This window comes from Macaca thibetana, chromosome 11 (genome assembly GCF_024542745.1).
Source record: "Macaca thibetana thibetana isolate TM-01 chromosome 11, ASM2454274v1, whole genome shotgun sequence".
NCBI lineage: Eukaryota > Metazoa > Chordata > Mammalia > Primates > Cercopithecidae > Macaca > Macaca thibetana.
Genome location: NC_065588.1, coordinates 110883807 through 110901433, shown reverse-complemented (window position 1 = coordinate 110901433; position 17627 = coordinate 110883807). Strand labels below are relative to the sequence as shown.

The following is a 17627-nucleotide window of genomic DNA, read 5'->3' as shown; positions in this document are numbered from 1 at the left end:
TATCACCCACCGGGAGGGGGGCGCGCCGGGCACGCAGAGACAAAGAGGAGTTCGCACCTTCCCGCTTTTGATCCCAGAATTACGGCGGCCTCCCTGCCTAATACGAGCCTCCTGGGGCCGAGTCTGGGAGGTCAGTCATAATTGGCGGAAGTTTGCAGACCATTAGCAAGATGTCGACATTTTCGATTCGAACCCCGCAAACTTTCCTCTCGTTCTCTGCTTCGCGCGCTGGAGGTGGGGGTCGGGGAGGACATGAGGGTCAGAAGTAGTGATCTGGGGTGATCCCAGGGTTAAGTTAGAGCTATGGGCAAAAAATAGGCAATTGAGGGAGGAGGACAGTGTGAGGGGCAGAACTCCCTCTCAGTCCACCCGCGGAGCCAAAAACAAGTCGAGACATTTTTTAGTAAAATCCGCAAGCTCCCCTCCCATTTCCAAAGCAGACAGCTGGCCAATGCGGAGGAATGTCTCCCTGCTGTGCGTGGGACGCTTGGGGGCACCGAGTGGGTGAGGAGGGGGTCGGTCACAGTGTGGTTGTAGAACTACTTTGCTTCCACTCCAAGTGGTGGGGCAGAGACTGGCCTGCGAGGGCAGGCAGGCAAAACCAGATCGCTGGGATTTGGGGCCGCTCTTGAAAGTGCAGCGAAGCGGCCCCAGGCCCCGGAGGCGAGCAGTGTGGGGGAGGGGGATGCACTTTTTTTTCTATCCTTTTTTGGGGGATCCCCAGAGATTCATGAAACCCTGCAGTGACCTCCGTGTTCTGTATAAGGCGGGGAATGGCCTGGCCTTTCGCACCCTTCAGGGCGGGGCGGAGGGGATGCGGGAGGGGGTGTTATGAGCCAACACTCTAGGGTCCACCACCTCATTTTTTTCCCCTGTCTCTCCTTTCTGTATTTTAACCACTGGCAGAGACAGACAGAGAGGACGCCAGAGAAAGACACACTGAAAGGGAAAGAAAGGGGCGAGATGGCGAGCCAGACGGAGTTCGCAGAACCACTCTGTTCTCTCTGGTGACTTCAGGGAATTCTCAACGCTGGCGCCAAACTCTCTTAACCATGTGCGTCAAAAATGCGAGGCTGGAGAAGCTTGTCGCCTCAAAAGGTCCACCCCTATCTCAGCGTGGTTGGCCCACAAGAGCACTTCATTTTCACTCGTCCCTTGCTGCCACGTTGGGGTTTCGGAGTTGCTGGGAGTTGCGGGGGTGCACAAGGCAAAATGCGAGAGAGGCCTGCGCTGGCCTGCAGAGACTCACACATCCAAAGCCAGGGGTCTCTGAAACCCCTAAGCCCCCAGATCAGCCCTTTCTCCGTTCCCTTTCCATCGAAGAAGCTTTCATCTCAGGAAAGATAAAAGAACATTGTTTTCAAGATTTCCCTCCATCTAAGCAAGGATGGTCCAAGTCATTGGCCCCCAGAATCAAGAACTGTGGGCTTAGGCGAATCCTCTGACCCCGACCGGGCGCTGCGGTAACAGAGTTAGTAATTCGGCGATTGGTAAGATCCGGTCGTTTCCCTCTCGTCCGCCCAAGAGGAGGCCCCCACCCTACCCGTACTGAAAACAGTCATCTCGCCTCTGAGGTGGGGGCGTTTCACGGTTTGTTTTACAAACTCAGCCTCCCTCCCCGACTTCTGGCGAGATAAGTCTCCGGGGTGGAGAAAGAATTGAGGCACCGAGAGATAAGTGCGATGCCTAGAGAAGATACCAGGCTGGCGCGCCTCCCCCAACCCACTCGCCCACCCCTTACCCTCTGCTGTGCACCCAGCCGGGCCTCGAGGTGAGGGCAGCGGCTTGGAAGGGACAGGCTCAGAACCCAGTCCCTCGCTGTGCTCGCTTTGTCCAGATCCTCCATTCTCTTCTCTACACCCACACCCACATCCAGGTGGAATATGGGGGCCCGCATGCAAATGAAAGACGAGATCCAAAAGGGCCGGGTAAATGCATTTCGTAAAAATCCTAAGTCCATCTTCCCCAGGAGCTCAGACAGGGTCAGCCGCGCAGGCTGTGTACGTGTTTGTGTGTACGTGTTTTTCGGTGTGTGGTTCAGTCCCACTGTGTTGGCGCGTGTTCGAGTACAGATGCACTGGGGGTGTTTGGGTCTCCGCACATGGCTGCAGGTGGGGCACAATGGAGAGCAAGCCCACACATCCGTCCGTGTGCTCCCCTAGCCCAGATGCAGGGGAGACCAGCACCGAGACACCCGAGCCCGGGAGCCCTTTAGCGGCGGCCAGGCGGAGCTTGGCTCCACGTGGGGCTGGAGAGCACTCAAGCCTGTAGTCTCGGCGCTCGCCTCTCCGCAGCCGCCGGCTTTTGTAGAACCGAGCAGCCGGATAGCAGCTCGCAGGGAGGCTCGGCCACCCGCCCGGCTCGCCTGGGGCCGGGAGAAGGAGAGCTGGAGAGAGTACCGGCTGCGGCGGTCGGAGAGGCGAGCGGAGTGCAAGAGAGGCGAGCGCCCCTGCCCGGCGCCCGGGCGCGCTCTCCGCCTTCCCCTCCCGGCTCGCCTGCTCTCTGATTCCCTCCCTCTCTCCCTCCCCCTTCCTCCTTGGCCCTGCCTCCTCCCTCGATCCCCGGCTGGATGACTGAGGCATTTCAGACTTGGGCTGAACCAGAGCGAGCGAGCTCAGGGGCTGCAGCGATCTCTCGATAAGCCACCTAGAGGCGACTCTGTGCGCGCGCTCCCCAGTGGCTCCCGCCCTCCCTCTGATCATGTTGACATATTCACAGGACAGGCAGTAGTACCGATGCGGCGCTGCGACGTTACAGTTTCCGACACCTTCTTTTTATAACTCAGCTCTATCCCCCAGCACTCGACCTGTGAAAACCACGCCTATGCAGCAACACAATTGGTCCGAAAGCGTCAAAGAGCCAATCAAGAGGCCTCCGGCTCCCCGCAGCCCACAGCGCAGCCCGACCTTCTAGAGCCGCCGAGCAGACGCCCGGTGAATTCTAGAGGCGGCGGAGGGTAGCGAGGAGCTCTCGCTTTCTCTCGCTCCCTCCCTCGCTCCCTCCCTCTCCGACTCCGTCTCTCACTCTCTCTCTCTCCCTCCCCCTCTCTCTTTCCCTCCGTTCCATTTTTTCCCCCTCTAAATCCTCCCTGCCCTGCGCGCCTGGACACAGATTTAGGAAGCGAATTCGCTCACGTTTTAGGACAAGGAAGAGAGAGAGGCACGGGAGAAGAGCCCAGCAAGATTTGGATTGAAACTGAGACACCCTCCGGAGGCTCGGGGCAGAGGAAGGAGGAGGAGGGCGAACGGAAGCCAGTTTGCAGTTCAAGTTTTGATAGCGCTGGTAGAAGGGGGTTTAAATCAGATTTTTTTTTTTTAAAGGAGAGAGACTTTTTCCGCTCTCTCGCTCCCTGTTAAAGCCGGGTCTAGCACAGCTGCAGACGCCACCAGCGAGAAAGAGGGAAAGGAAGAGAGATAGGGGGCGGGGGAAGAAGAAAAGAAAGGTAAAAAGTCTTCTAGGAGAACCTTTCACATTTGCAACAAAGGACCTAGGGGCTGGAGAGAGATTCCTGGGACGCAGGGCTGGAGTGTCTATTTCGAGCTCAGCGGCAGGGCTCGGGCGCGAGTCGAGACCCTGCTCGCTTCTCTCGCTTCTGAAACTGACTTTCAGGAGCGGCTTTTTAAAAACGCAAGGCACAAGGACGGTCACCCGCGCGACTATGTTTGCTGATTTTTCGCCTTGCCCTCTTTAAAAGCGGCCTCCCCTTCTCCAAAAGACAACTTTCCTTCCTCCCTTTGAAGTGCATTAGTTGTGATTTCTGCCTCCTTTTATTTTTTCTTTCTTTTTTTCTTTTTTGTTTTGTTTTTCCCCCCTTTTGAACTATGTGCTGCTGTTAACAACAACAACAACAAAAACAACAAAACACAGCAGCTGCAGACTTGTCCCCGGCTGGAGCCCAGCGCCCCGCCTGGAGTGGATGAGCCTCTCCATGAGAGATCCGGTCATTCCTGGGACAAGCATGGCCTACCATCCGTTCCTACCTCACCGGGCGCCGGACTTCGCCATGAGCGCGGTGCTGGGTCACCAGCCGCCGTTCTTCCCCGCGCTGACGCTGCCTCCCAACGGCGCGGCGGCGCTCTCGCTGCCGGGCGCCCTGGCCAAGCCGATCATGGATCAATTGGTGGGGGCGGCTGAGACCGGCATCCCGTTCTCCTCCCTGGGGCCCCAGGCGCATCTGAGGCCTTTGAAGACCATGGAGCCCGAAGAAGAGGTGGAGGACGACCCCAAGGTGCACCTGGAGGCTAAAGAACTTTGGGATCAGTTTCACAAGCGGGGCACCGAGATGGTCATTACCAAGTCGGGAAGGTAAGCAGTGGGGGCCTCCTCCCCTAAGCTGCTGGATAGTTTTATCCTCCCTTTATCTCTCTGCTCCCAGAACAGTCGGTTGGTCGGTTATTACGGCTTGGACGAAAAGTTAGTTCTCATAGAAATATGTGCACAGACTTCCAGGCCCTGCCCCAGTGGCAGGAAATTTCAGCTTACCTGGGCATCTGCACGGGTCTTATATTTGGTCTGCATCGTGGGTTCCCTCCCCAACAGACAATTTTTCAATGGAGTGTAGATATCCCTGCAGGGAGCAGGGGAAAAAAAAAAAAAGGCACTCTACTGCAAGAAATGCACTCTGCAAACCCTCCTGGAACATCCTTATTTCTTTGTTGATGTTGTGTTGTCTGTTTTATTTTGTTCTCCAGAAAGAAAAACTTAAAGCCCTCTCCTTTTGTGTGGGTAGCGGGAGGCCTGACACCAGTCCCCGGCCCTTTCTGCCCTCCAGTCTAGCCTCTGGGTCTAAAGGGGCCTGCTGCTGCCCTGGTCAGAGAGAAATCGAAGGGCATTTTGGTTTGTTTGCCCACACCACTTCACGTGTCTGTAACCCAAGGGCGAGTTCAGCAGGCAATTTTGCATAATTTAAGATTGTGTTTGCAGACTGAAGGAGCCAGTGAGGAGACACACACTGCTTTTTTAATGTGTGAATATTATCAACCATATTTTACGTAATATTTAAAGGTCCTTGCCTGACCAAAACCTGCCTGGAAGAGAAGATCCTGTAACAGTCATTTAAAAACACTGATTTTTTAAAATAGCATTGAAGCCTGTAAAGGCATAAAGTTAAAAAGATAAAAATAAAATCCCCTTCATGATATCTTAAGCATTCTGTCTCCTTCCAAGCTAAATGAGGCCAAAGTTTGGCATAAAATCCTCAAACCCACAAGACATTTAGTCAGTTTTCCAGCGAAGTGCTTCCTTGCTTCCTTTTAAGTCAAGACTACAGAATGCCAACATTTCTGTGAAATTAACAGCAATGTGGTGGCACAATCTTGCACTTTTGGACTGGCCTAAGGAGTGGGGGAATGTGTTAGCAGCTCCATGGGCAGATAGGTTATCAGGCCAGGGAGTGCACCGAAATCTGCAAAATTCGTTCTGCGAACTCACTGACGACCAGTTTCACTTCGCCCACAGCGGGATTGCTATTCTACAGCAGGGAGGGGTGCAACTTGACGTTCATTTCCTTGATAAGTTTAACATTTTCTCATCAATGGGTGGTGGAAAATTCTAGTCTTAACTGACCGCGCTTTACTAAAATCTTACCCCAACCTGTTTAGAACTAGATACCCACAGAAAAAGACATGGGCAAGAATTTGCTATCAGGAGGGCAATCTGTAAAGTCATACAAGGAAAAAAAAATATTGAAGAAATTGTTAGACAATGTAGAGAAATGCAGTGCCACAATGCATTTGTTTTGAACCTTGGGACATCTAAATATGGAGAAACTGAGAATATTTAATATATTAATTGTGGAAGAAAACAATTTTGCAGCCAGTTGCCTCACTCTGAAACATATAAGCTTATCAGTCACAATAGAAAGTCTTAAACTTGGTTTCAATATTATATGATACATAGGAAATCAAACCCAAGATTATGGGTGGTTTATCTTTCTTTTTTCTTTTCTAATCTTTCCTTTTATAGGCGAATGTTTCCTCCATTTAAAGTGAGATGTTCTGGGCTGGATAAAAAAGCTAAATATATTTTATTGATGGACATTATAGCTGCTGATGACTGTCGTTATAAATTTCACAATTCTCGGTGGATGGTGGCTGGTAAGGCCGACCCTGAAATGCCAAAGAGGATGTACATTCACCCGGACAGCCCCGCTACTGGGGAACAGTGGATGTCCAAAGTCGTCACTTTCCACAAACTGAAACTCACCAACAACATTTCAGACAAACATGGATTTGTAAGTTTCATTGCTCTCTTCAGTAAAATTTTCTCCTTCTTCACTCAGTCAAAGGCAGTGCTTCCCCATTTCATGAGTTTCAGCCCAGACTTCTCCTTTGCTTCTCCCTGAGCATAGCAAACTTGTCCTTGTCCGGAAAAAGGATTCGGGGTGTTTCTCTCCGGATAATGGAAGACCTGGCGTTCTAAAAGAAATGGGGCAAGAAAACTTACTGGCTTGTGTTCTATAGCAATTCCAGCTCTTTGGTAGATGCCTGACCTGAGAGTGAAGTTAAAAACCATTTTTTAAGAGCTAAAATCAATTTCAAGGCTATGTATTCATAAAGGATTTGTTTTGTTTTAAAATATCATTCTTCTGTTTTGAAACCAGCCATATTATTTTCTTGGGAAAGTTTACGTTTTGGAGACTTGACTCTGTTGGTTAAATGGTGTGAATACATTTTTAAAAACTCGTTCTTTTACAAAAAAAAGAAGTGGGCTTAGGTGAGAGTCAGGCTTACACTAAACGAGGCTTAGATCTTCAGAAAAAAATGGTTTGTGTGTTGGGAGTGTATATATGGATTCAGTGAGAGTGCTTAGAAACTTAGAAAACTTGGATTGCTTGTAGAAATCAGGCAAAGGACCTTTTGCGCCTTTTCCTACCCCTCCCCAACATTTCAATAAAATAAACAGAGTGATAAGCAAGGAGTAAGCAGAAAGATTAGGCCCAGGAAGACGCGAATGGCGCGGAAATATCTTCAGCGGGCAGGAATTGCATTTGAAGCCCTTGATTTGATTAAGGCATAAATATTCCTCTCTAGAGTTCAGCCTTTCAGGGCTTTAAGTGGATTGGGCTCGTCAATTAGTGGGCGCTTAAAGTACTGAATCATTTTGTAAATTAAAATGCATGTTTTTCTCTATCTTTTAAGACTTTGGCCTTCCCAAGTGATCACGCTACGTGGCAGGGGAATTATAGTTTTGGTACTCAGGTAGGCTAGGGTTCAAGGTACGAATGATCCTTAGATGGTGAGGGTGGGGGGGACCCTTTGGCAACTGAGGAGCAATTTGGATTCTCCAGAAGATAACATCTGTGGAGCAAAATGTACCCAGGGGGTACTCCAAGGAGGTGGGCTCGGTACAAGCGTGGTACCCTGCGGTGGGGAAGATTTCAGCCTGGCAGGGGTTCTAAGATCCCATTTGTTCTGCTAAATCCTTGTTTTATGTATGTCTCCTCTTCCCTGCCCCTGCAGACTATATTGAACTCCATGCACAAATACCAGCCCCGGTTCCACATTGTAAGAGCCAATGACATCTTGAAACTGCCTTATAGTACATTTCGGACATACTTATTCCCCGAAACTGAATTCATCGCTGTGACTGCATACCAGAATGATAAGGTAAACCCAAGGGACTTTCCTTTTTAATGGTGATATTTTGCCTTCCCCTTAAAAGCTGCTTTAAGTCAGGATGAGAAAGTTACAAGAGAGTGGAGATGAGAGTCTTGAGTTTTCTTTTGTGAAGCATTTGGGTGGAAAGGACAATGACACCTCAAGGAGACAGAAGAACACCTTGACTAGGTAGGAACAATGCTGAGCAAAAAAAATGACATACTAATTTTGCCACAGAGAAGCTCCTGTAACTGCTGTCATTGATGCTACCCACTCCTCCATTCCTTGGGCTTTGTCCTGTTTATTTTAAGGTTCATCTTCCCCTTGAGGAAGAAGGATCAAGAAGTCATATTCAAAAGGAACCAGCTAAAAACTTAAGGCAAAAGCATTTGGGATCCTGGGAGGGGAATCCTGGTAGAGACCAGCTTTTCTGCCCTAGCCAGAAATCCTGAGTAGCTGGTCTGGTTTTTATTACCTTTTATGCTGCTGTGTTTTTTATGATGTGTGTGTATGTGTGTGTGTGTGTGTGTGTGTGTGCGTGCGCCCATGTGTGTGCGCATGTGTGTGCATGCATGCGTGTGGTTGGAAAAACCTACCCTGATCACAGGGTCATACCAATGGAGTTGTCTGAGGCTTTTGAGTTGAGGTGGCCAAAGTCACCACTTCATTTGAATTTGTCCCCTCCCGGCCCTGAATCTGGAGATTAGAAGGATCCCCAAAAGGGAAAGCACCTGATATCTAGAGCTATGGTGGCCTGAAGGTCATGGGCACAGAAAAAGTGACCCTTAGTGCCGATTCATCAGTTCCCAGATTGACTGTTAGCAGTTATAGGGGTGGGAGGAGGGACTGAAGACCCCCACTCTGCAATCCTGGACTTCAGAGAGAGTCCATTTTACCTGACAACACACTTCATTTTGAACTCACTGTCATTGTCACTGTCCTTGGGTCCTCTGTGGACTTCATGGTGGGGATGTTCCAGCTAAATTTCTTTAGTCTGAATACCAGAACATCATGATCATCTCTCCCTGTGAAACCTGAAGTCTTGGATAGAGCAATTTATTCCAAGAACATGAATCCAACCAAGGGTCCCCGTTTCCACCTCTGAGTAACTCTGTGTATATAACTTCTCCCCACCAAGGGGAAGGGATTTGAAAGATTACACACTATGGCATTTTTCTCAGAGTGCAAAATGCATGTACCCTCTAGACCCAGAATCCTGTGAAATGAAGTTGTTAATGTAATAATAAAATGTAGCATTTTTGATCAGACAAAAAGGCCATGGGCCTTCTCCACCTAATGGCCATGGCAGAGAATATAAATGAAAACAAATGTTTCCAGTGGTCATTCAGTACTATAATTGTCAATATTGTAATTTCCTCAAACCACCCCCCAAGCAAAAAGAAAAAAAATCAAACTCACTGCTGCACTCACTCCCGCACAAGGGTAGTGAAACCCCATAAATCATTTATTGGATTCATGGGAAAGGGGTGTGTGTGTGTGTGTGTGTGTGTGTGTGTGTGTGTGTGTGTCAAGGGAGTATGCTATAATTTATGATTGATTGCACTGTATAAAAATCAAAATGAAAGCATAATTTTAAGATCTACAGGCTTTCCCTTTTGATGACTTTGACAACACTTCCATGTCTAAACTCAAACTGTTGGCTGCCCAAAGAAAAGAATTTCTTTGAATAATTTCATCCCCAAATCCCTGGTTTGGCCTCATCTAGGAGATACAAGCCCTGCTACAGTTTCCTTTGATTTTTCTCTTAGTTCTCTCCAAACTTCTGCCATTATCTCCTTTTCCTGGCATATCTATATGACTTCTGTTGGCAATCACATCTCTAGACTTGTTGAGTTGGGAAAAACACCCTCAAAACATTCTAGAAAATGAGGCCAACGTCTCTGTCTTGCTTGTGTCTCTTCCAATAGATAACTCAGTTAAAAATAGACAACAACCCTTTTGCAAAAGGTTTCCGGGACACTGGAAATGGCCGAAGAGAAAAAAGGTGAGTTGAAACAATTATTTATTAGATAGTTTAGAAAAATCACTTTTTTTTAGGATCCAACTCTGAAGTATTAGAAGTGAGATGCAGGCACTTGTCCTGAGAAAAGCGGGTGGAAATCATTCACTTTCCCCACTGCTACATGCTTGCTGCTGTCAGTATACCCAGGACAAGTATTTTTCCTGCCTCCTTACCTTTAAGGAAATTAACTAGGCTACACCTTACATACTTATCTCTGGAAGAGAAGCATCAGGGATAATAGATTATACAGGGATGCCTATTAATTCCTAATTAATTTAAGTTCATCCTAGGCAGGTCCCAGAAAGAACCATGCCATTGACAACATGCTTGGGAATTTTTGCAATCCTGTCTTCCAAATACCATCAGACAGAGCGGGGGCCTTTGGAAAGATGTATGGCTCCCTCCCTCCTTCGTGGGGACGATGTATCATTTTGCATTAAGTAGACAGCTGGAGAGTATATGAAAGAGGGTCTCCCCTCCCCCACCCCCTTTCAAAGAATTTCTAAAATCCAGAAAATCACCCCCACATTTTTAATAATTCATGGAATTATTAAATGCCCTTGGGATGGGCATTAAAAAATAATTGGTAACAGCTAAATATATTTTTATTCCAATTAATTTATTAGTAAAACGATTACAGTAAAGTGCAGCATAAAATAACCACCTTCCTCCCAAATCTTAGCAACCATCCAAAATTTGGGTATGCTGGGGACAGACAGCATTGTGTTTGCAGGATTGGACACCCAGTTCTCCCTATATAAGACCAGCATTCCAGCTGTCTCCGACTAGATCCAGCCTCTCCTCTTGCTTTTAAATAAAATTTCACAGCCCAAGCAAATGCTTTTTCCTAATGAAACCCCCATCTTGAATAAATGCAACTGAAGCCTCCTTGCTTTCTCCCTAACCCTGTGCCACACTCTTCAGCCCAGTCACAGGGTCAAGAACAATGCTTGGGTCTATGTTGCTGCCCTGGGGCAAGCACGTTTCAGCGAATTGTGTTGTCCCTGGGCTGCAGGCAGGGTGTGAGGCATGTGTGTGCCGCTTTGGAAAGGGTAAGGGAAACAAAGAGGGGAAATGTATGTTACATTCTGTAACGTGGGTGTGGGCTTCTGCCACAGAAAACAGCTCACCCTGCAGTCCATGAGGGTGTTTGATGAAAGACACAAAAAGGAGAACGGGACCTCTGACGAGTCCTCCAGCGAACAAGCAGCTTTCAACTGCTTCGCCCAGGCTTCTTCTCCAGCCGTCTCCACTGTAGGGACATCGAACCTCAAAGGTAAGCCATGCCACCTTTGTGATCACTGGACTCCAGTTCCTCGGGACCTGGAAGAGTTGAAGGGGGATGGGGCACCAACCGGGCACTTGCCTTTTAAAAGCTAGAACCCTTCTAAACATCCTTAAACAGAAGCCAGAGTTCAAAAAGAGCTATCAGGTGTGTCTCCCCTTCCCCCCTAAGGCAGTAGAAGGAGAGCACCGAGGCCTTTCCCCTAGATCCTTATTTGGCTGGTCGGGAGAGGAGGTGGGTGTCTGTTTGCATACTACCTCTTGGCAAGCAGCTTTGAAAACCTGCTTGAAGCGCTTCTCTCTTTTCTCTCTGTCTCTGTTTCTTTCTCCTCCCATCCTCTCTAACCAAGAGAGGCTCCAACTGCTGACTTTTCACTGTCTTTGAACTCTAGGTTACCATGTGTTGGACTGGGTGGGGGGGAAGCAAGGGATTCCCTGCTACCTGGAACCGGGAAGGTGGCCTAGAAAACATCCAGCTAGAGAGCAACAATTGACCTGGGAGAGGAGGTGGAGCCCTGGGGATCTGCGGTGGAGGTAGAGCTAGGGGAGGGGGTGAGGAGTAGACGTGATGGCTCAAATCCCCCCTCAGTTTCCTGTGTTTAAAGAGCAAGCACTATTTATTTGGAAAGACACACACACACACACACTCTCTCTCTCTCTCGACGGGAAGAAACCTGTTTTTTAGTGAAATAAAATGCAAGTCCTTTATGTCTTCAATCCATTTAAGCTTTAAACATAAAATAGGATCCCTTTTTCTTTTCTTCTGGTGGAACACCCACAGAGGGTGTGGTGAAAGCAAAAAAGAATCTATGATTGTCTCCGGGCAGTGAGCCGGCTGCCCGACACTCATCTCTGTCTGCAGGGACTGGGGCAAATACAGAAGGTTCAACCGAGTGCTGGTGTTGAGGGACAGGTGTCCCTTCTGCCATTATCAATTCAGATGTCAGGGTTGCTGCCGAACAAATCCTTCCAGAGTAATTCACAAATCTGTGGAAGGTGCTGCTCTCTGTCATTCACTGACCAAAAACTCTTATAGTAATTAGAATATGTTCCAGCTATGAGTTTTAATGTTAGTTTTTACTTTTAAAAAGTTAATTTGCAATTGAATGGGGAAATGTATATGAAATCTTGCACCGCAGGAACTCAACAAAAGAAGTAAAATTCATTATAATAAGAAGGGCTACTGATTTGGGGGTTTGTCCATCTAAGGGAAAGTTTAAACTCTGGGTAAATACTTTAAATTCATTAATCGCTTATTGAATTTTCCAGCAATGTTGTTGGGCACGATTATCCCCATTTTGCAGATGAGAACACTGAGGTGCAGACAGGCTAGGGGGCTTTCCCCGGGATTACACAGCCGCTAAGCCACGAGCTGGGATTCCAACTTGGGAACTGGAGTTCTATTGGCTCAGATTGGAGCTAACGCCCTTCTGCCTTGTTTTTTTCTTCTCCTATGGTAGATTTATGTCCCAGCGAGGGTGAGAGCGACGCCGAGGCCGAGAGCAAAGAGGAGCACGGCCCCGAGGCCTGCGACGCGGCCAAGATTTCCACCACCACGTCGGAGGAGCCCTGCCGTGACAAGGGCAGCCCCGCTGTCAAGGCGCACCTTTTCGCCGCCGAGCGGCCCCGGGACAGCGGGCGGCTGGACAAAGCGTCGCCCGACTCGCGCCATAGCCCCGCCACCATCTCATCCAGCACTCGCGGCCTGGGCGCGGAGGAGCGCAGGAGTCCGGGTCGCGAGGGCGCAGCACCGGCCAAGGTGGAGGAGGCGCGCGCGCTCCCGGGCAAAGAGGCCTTCGCGCCGCTCACAGTGCAGTCCGACGCGGCCGCCGCGCACCTGGCCCAGGGTCCCCTGCCCGGCCTCGGCTTCGCTCCGGGCCTGGCGGGCCAACAGTTCTTCAACGGGCACCCGCTCTTCCTGCACCCCAGCCAGTTTGCCATGGGGGGCGCCTTCTCCAGCATGGCAGCCGCCGGCATGGGGCCCCTCCTGGCCACCGTGTCTGGGGCCTCCACTGGCGTCTCGGGCCTGGATTCCACGGCCATGGCCTCTGCCGCCGCGGCGCAGGGACTGTCCGGGGCGTCCGCGGCCACCCTGCCCTTCCACCTCCAGCAGCACGTCCTGGCCTCTCAGGTATGGATCCTTCTTCCTGCCTCCTCCAGTCTTTCCACCTTTCCTCCACTTTCCCTGTCCTTTGCCAGCAGACCTGCACCGACCCCTTTGGCCTAGTAGCTGTAATAATTTTTACTGAGCCATTACCAGGTTCAAGGCTTAGCTCATTGAGTTATCATGACTTCATTCTCCCCATTCACCCCAGAAAAACTTTAAAATTTTTCCTACGTTAAAGGCCGTTTCCAGCAGAGTAGATAGGTAGTAATAAAGATAACAGCTAGACACAGCACTTACTTTCAGGCATTCTTCTAAGTGCTTGCACTGTATTGACTCATTTGACCTAACCCTTCAGGGGTACTATTATCACCTCCATTTTACAGATGAAGGGGAAGACGCCCAGAGATGCTGAGTCACTTGTCCAAGGTCACACAGCCGGTACATGGTGGAGCTGAGACTCAACCCCAGGCTGTCTGACTCCAGGGCCTCTTTGAGGGTTTCTGATTTTAGCTTCAGAGCTGACACGTCTCTTAAGTGTCTCACAGTCAACCCTCCCCCGGGAATGGGACTCTAGGCCTGGGGAGGAGAAGTGAGTACTTCCTGAGTAGGAGTTCAGTCTGGATTCCTCCAGCCTTTCCTCCCATTCCAAGCTCTTCTCCCCACCCCCAAACCCAAGCAGGCCAGCCTATTCCTCAAAGGGTTAATGGTTGTGCACACGTGGGAAATGTCAGAGGACAGGGATAAGCAGGGACTGGGGCAGGCCTAGAGGCCTGTGTGTGGCTCAGACAGCTGTGCTAGGGGGAAGTCTCAGGCGGCTGGAAACACCCAACACCCTGAACTCGATGAAAAGGTTCTATGAGGTTTTGCATGCTGTTGCCTTTTGTTTTGTCTGAGCACATTCGTCTCCCTTCCCTGAGCCAAGAAGCCAGATTGGCCTCCCCTCCAGGGAGGAGGGAGCTGAGAAAAGGCTTGGCTTCTGGCGTTTCTCAGTTCCTCCCATTTCCTCTGCTGGCTTCTCCTGGAGACCCTGTCCTAGGTGGACAGGTGGTTGGTAGATCAGGGGCTGCCTGGACAGACAAAACCTTAAGGGCACCTCAAGGCATGGTGCAGAGAACTGGCCCAGGCCAGGGTCCCTGCATCTTAGATGCTGCTTCTGCCAATTCCCAGCTTAGTGCACTCCTGAACTCCTGGGGCCTACCTCGGCTTCTCACCTGGAACACCAGTAAATCATGCTGGACAATTTCTTTGTCTCCATTTATAGCAAATGCCCTTTTATTTCCCTCCCCCATTTTCCTTTTGCTTAAGATCTTCACTTTTTTTTTTTTTTTTTTTGAGAAACTTCTAGGATTGGGGTAGGAGGATGGGGGTTGGGGAAGAAGAAAGATTTTAAAAATTATTCTTAATAATTTATGTCCTCTGGCTTCCCCTTGCTTACCTTTGTGGGGTAAACTGAATCTGTATCCCCATTTAACAGGTGCAAGGAATAACCCTTAAGGGGAGATTTCCTGGGGGCCGCACACACTGTGTGCAGCATATTGCAGGCTTTCACTCATTTAATATCTACAAAGTCCTCAATAAGCATATGAATTACTTATGATTTCCCTGTTTTTTCTTCCTATAAGGAAGCTGAGGCACAAGAAGTGAATCAAAGTCTCTTGGCCTAGGGTGACACAGCTAAGATTTGTACCTAGAGATTTCTGAGTGCTGACTTATCTCCTGCCCCCACCCATCTCTTCCCCCCAAAAAACACCACCACCACCACAACAAAACATATCAGGGATTCATGGCTTGCCCAATGTTGGAGGGGCAGAAGAGAGGAGATGGATGAGGTAGGCTCCTCCCACCTGGCTGACTCGCTGTGTGTCTCTTTTCTCACCCCAGGGCCTGGCCATGTCCCCTTTCGGAAGCCTGTTCCCTTACCCCTACACGTACATGGCCGCAGCGGCGGCCGCCTCCTCTGCGGCAGCCTCCAGCTCGGTGCACCGCCACCCCTTCCTCAATCTGAACACCATGCGCCCACGGCTGCGCTACAGCCCCTACTCCATCCCGGTGCCGGTCCCGGACGGCAGCAGCCTGCTCACCACCGCCCTGCCCTCCATGGCGGCGGCTGCGGGGCCCCTGGACGGCAAAGTCGCTGCCCTGGCCGCCAGCCCGGCCTCGGTGGCGGTGGACTCGGGCTCTGAACTCAACAGCCGCTCCTCCACGCTCTCCTCCAGCTCCGTGTCCTTGTCGCCCAAACTCTGCGCGGAGAAAGAGGCGGCCACCAGCGAACTGCAGAGCATCCAGCGGTTGGTCAGCGGCTTGGAAGCCAAGCCAGACAGGTCCCGCAGCGCGTCCCCGTAGACCCCTCCCAGACACGTCTCTTCATTCCAGTCCAGTCCAGGCTGCCGTGCACTTTGTCGGATGTAAAATATACCACGGGCCCGCCATGGCGTTAGCCCTTCCTTTTGCAGTTGCGTCTGGGAAGGGGCCCCGGACTCCCTCGAGAGAATGTGCTAGAGACAGCCCCTGTCTTCTTGGCATGGTTTATATATCCGGGATCTGGATCAGATTCTGGGGGCTCAGAAGCGTCGGTTGCATTGAGCTGTTGAGGGTGGGAGTTCCAACATTTATGTCCAGAGCAACTTCCAGCAAGGCTGGTCTGGGTCTCTGCCCACCCGGCGGGGAGGTGTTCAAAGACATCTCCTCAGTGCGGATTTATATATTTTTCCCTTCACTGTGTCAAGTGGAAACAAAAATAAAATATTTCCAAAAAAAAATCGGGACAAGTGAATACATTAACATGATTCTGTTTGTGCAGATTAAAAACTTTATAGGGACTTGCATTATCGGTTCTCAATAAATTACTGAGCAGCTTTGTTTGGGGAGGGAAGTCCCTACCATCCTTGTTTAGTCTATATTAAGAAAATCTGTGTCTTTTTAATATTCTTGTGATGTTTTCAGAGCCGCTATAGGTCTCTTCTTGCATGTCCACAGTAATGTATTTGTGGTTTTTATTTTGAACGCTTGCTTTTAGAGAGAAAACAATATAGCCCCCTACCCTTTTCCCAATCCTTTGCCCTCAGATCAGTGACCCAGGGGAGGGGGGGATTTAAAGGGAAGGAGTGGGCAAAACACATAAAATGAATTTATTTTATCTAAGCTCTGTAGCAGGATTCATGTTCTTTGACAGTTCTTTCTCTTTCCTGTATATGCAATAACAAGGTTTTAAAAAAATAATAAAGAAGAAGTGAGACTATTAGACAAAGTATTTATGTAATTATTTGATAACTCTTGTAAATAGGTGGAATATGAATGCTTGGAAAATTAAACTTTAATTTATTGACATTGTACATAGCTCTGTGTAAATAGAATTGCAACTGTCAGGTTTTGTGTTCTTGTTTTTCTTTAGTTAGGTTTATTTCCAGGTCACAGAATTGCTGTTAACACTAGAAAACACACTTCCTGCACCAACACCAATACCCTTTCAAAAGAGTTGTCTGCAACATTTTTGTTTTCTTTTTTAATGTCCGAAAGTGGGGGAAAGTGCTATTTCCTATTTTAGCCAAAATTGGGGAAGGAGTGCTACTTTCCAGCTCCACTTCAAATTCCTTAAAATATAACTGAGATTGCTGTGGGGAGGGAGGAGGGCAGAGGCTGTGGTTTGACTTGCTAATTTTTCTTTTGTTATTTGTATGTGCTAGTCTCTGATTTCCTCACAACGAAGTGGAATTTACTACTGTTGTCAATATCGATGGTGTTTTGAATGGTGCCTATAGAGATATATTCACAGTTCAAAAGTCAGGTGCTGAGAGATGGTTTAAAGACAAATTCATGAAGGTATATTTTGTGTTATAGTTGTTGATGAGTTCTTTGGTTTTCTGTATTTTTTCCCCCCCTCTCTTTAAAACGTCACTGAAATTTCAATAAATTTTTATTGAAATGTCTTTAGGCCTTGTGTTAAATGCTTTTCTTTGGGAACCTTTCCTGAAGGTGGACAGTCAGGGGAGACTTTACTCTCTTCTTGTTCTGAGTTTACCCCCTTCCCTTCGCCTTTAAATAATTAAGACCGCCCCCAGCGAACCAAAATGAGATGTCACTCAAGTTACAAAGCTAAAAACAAAAGTCCCTTACTTGAGCGAAGGGAGCCACTTCAATCTGAAATTACTTTTCCTTTAAATTAGGGAGCAAAGCGGGGAGACGGAAAGGGGCCTGATGAGAATACAGAAAGAAGAGTGATTTCAGATACTTTCAAATTTTAATGGAAAAAGACTGACGTGCTCCCTAAGTTAGGTTTTCCCACCCAAATCCGACCAGAAATAAGCTCGGCAGTACGAATGTTTTTCGTTTTAAGCTCGCCCTCCCTTTTGACATCAATCTGGCGAATCCAAGTCAAAAATATCTTCTTGCACCAGTGTGTTTGGCTCGGGGAAAAGGCCAGCAGAATCCCCCAGCAGTCCGAGCGGGCTTGGCTAGGCAGCAACCCTCCAGGTTGTAGAAGTGGACAAGACGCAACGCCTTTCCACTCCGCAACCCCCCACACGCCCTGCAGTCCCTGGTGCCTCAAATTGAACCCGGCTGGCCCAAGGCGCCCCTACGAGGCCCCATCCATCCCGAGTTGTGCGTGCGAAGCGCG

General features: G+C 49.1%; 1 protein-coding gene across 2 annotated transcripts; it reads left to right on the top strand.

The window, feature by feature from the left end:
- Positions 1 to 2588: 2588 nt before the first annotated feature.
- Positions 2589 to 16938, top strand: TBX3 (T-box transcription factor 3). Of its 2 annotated transcripts, XM_050749713.1 has the most exons (8): positions 2589 to 4305; positions 5965 to 6232; positions 7140 to 7199; positions 7461 to 7607; positions 9527 to 9603; positions 10740 to 10897; positions 12366 to 13036; positions 14894 to 16938. In XM_050749713.1, exons 1-8 carry the CDS (start codon positions 3917 to 3919, stop codon positions 15353 to 15355), a joined length of 2232 nt encoding a protein of 743 aa, XP_050605670.1. In that variant the 5' UTR covers positions 2589 to 3916; the 3' UTR covers positions 15356 to 16938. The 2 variants fall into 2 exon arrangements, with proteins under 2 accessions (XP_050605670.1, XP_050605671.1); XM_050749714.1 differs by lacking the exon at positions 7140 to 7199 and having other exon boundaries at positions 2590 to 4305.
- The last annotated feature ends 689 nt before the right edge of the window (positions 16939 to 17627 follow it).

Coding starts and splice junctions, on each gene's coding strand:
- TBX3 (XM_050749713.1), top strand. CDS start 3,917: ATGAGCCTCTCCATGAGAGATCCGGTCATTCCTGGGACAAGCATGGCC. Junction 4,306..5,964: donor GTCATTACCAAGTCGGGAAG/GTAAGCAGTGGG, acceptor TTCCTTTTATAG/GCGAATGTTTCCTCCATTTA. Junction 9,604..10,739: donor AATGGCCGAAGAGAAAAAAG/GTGAGTTGAAAC, acceptor CTTCTGCCACAG/AAAACAGCTCACCCTGCAGT.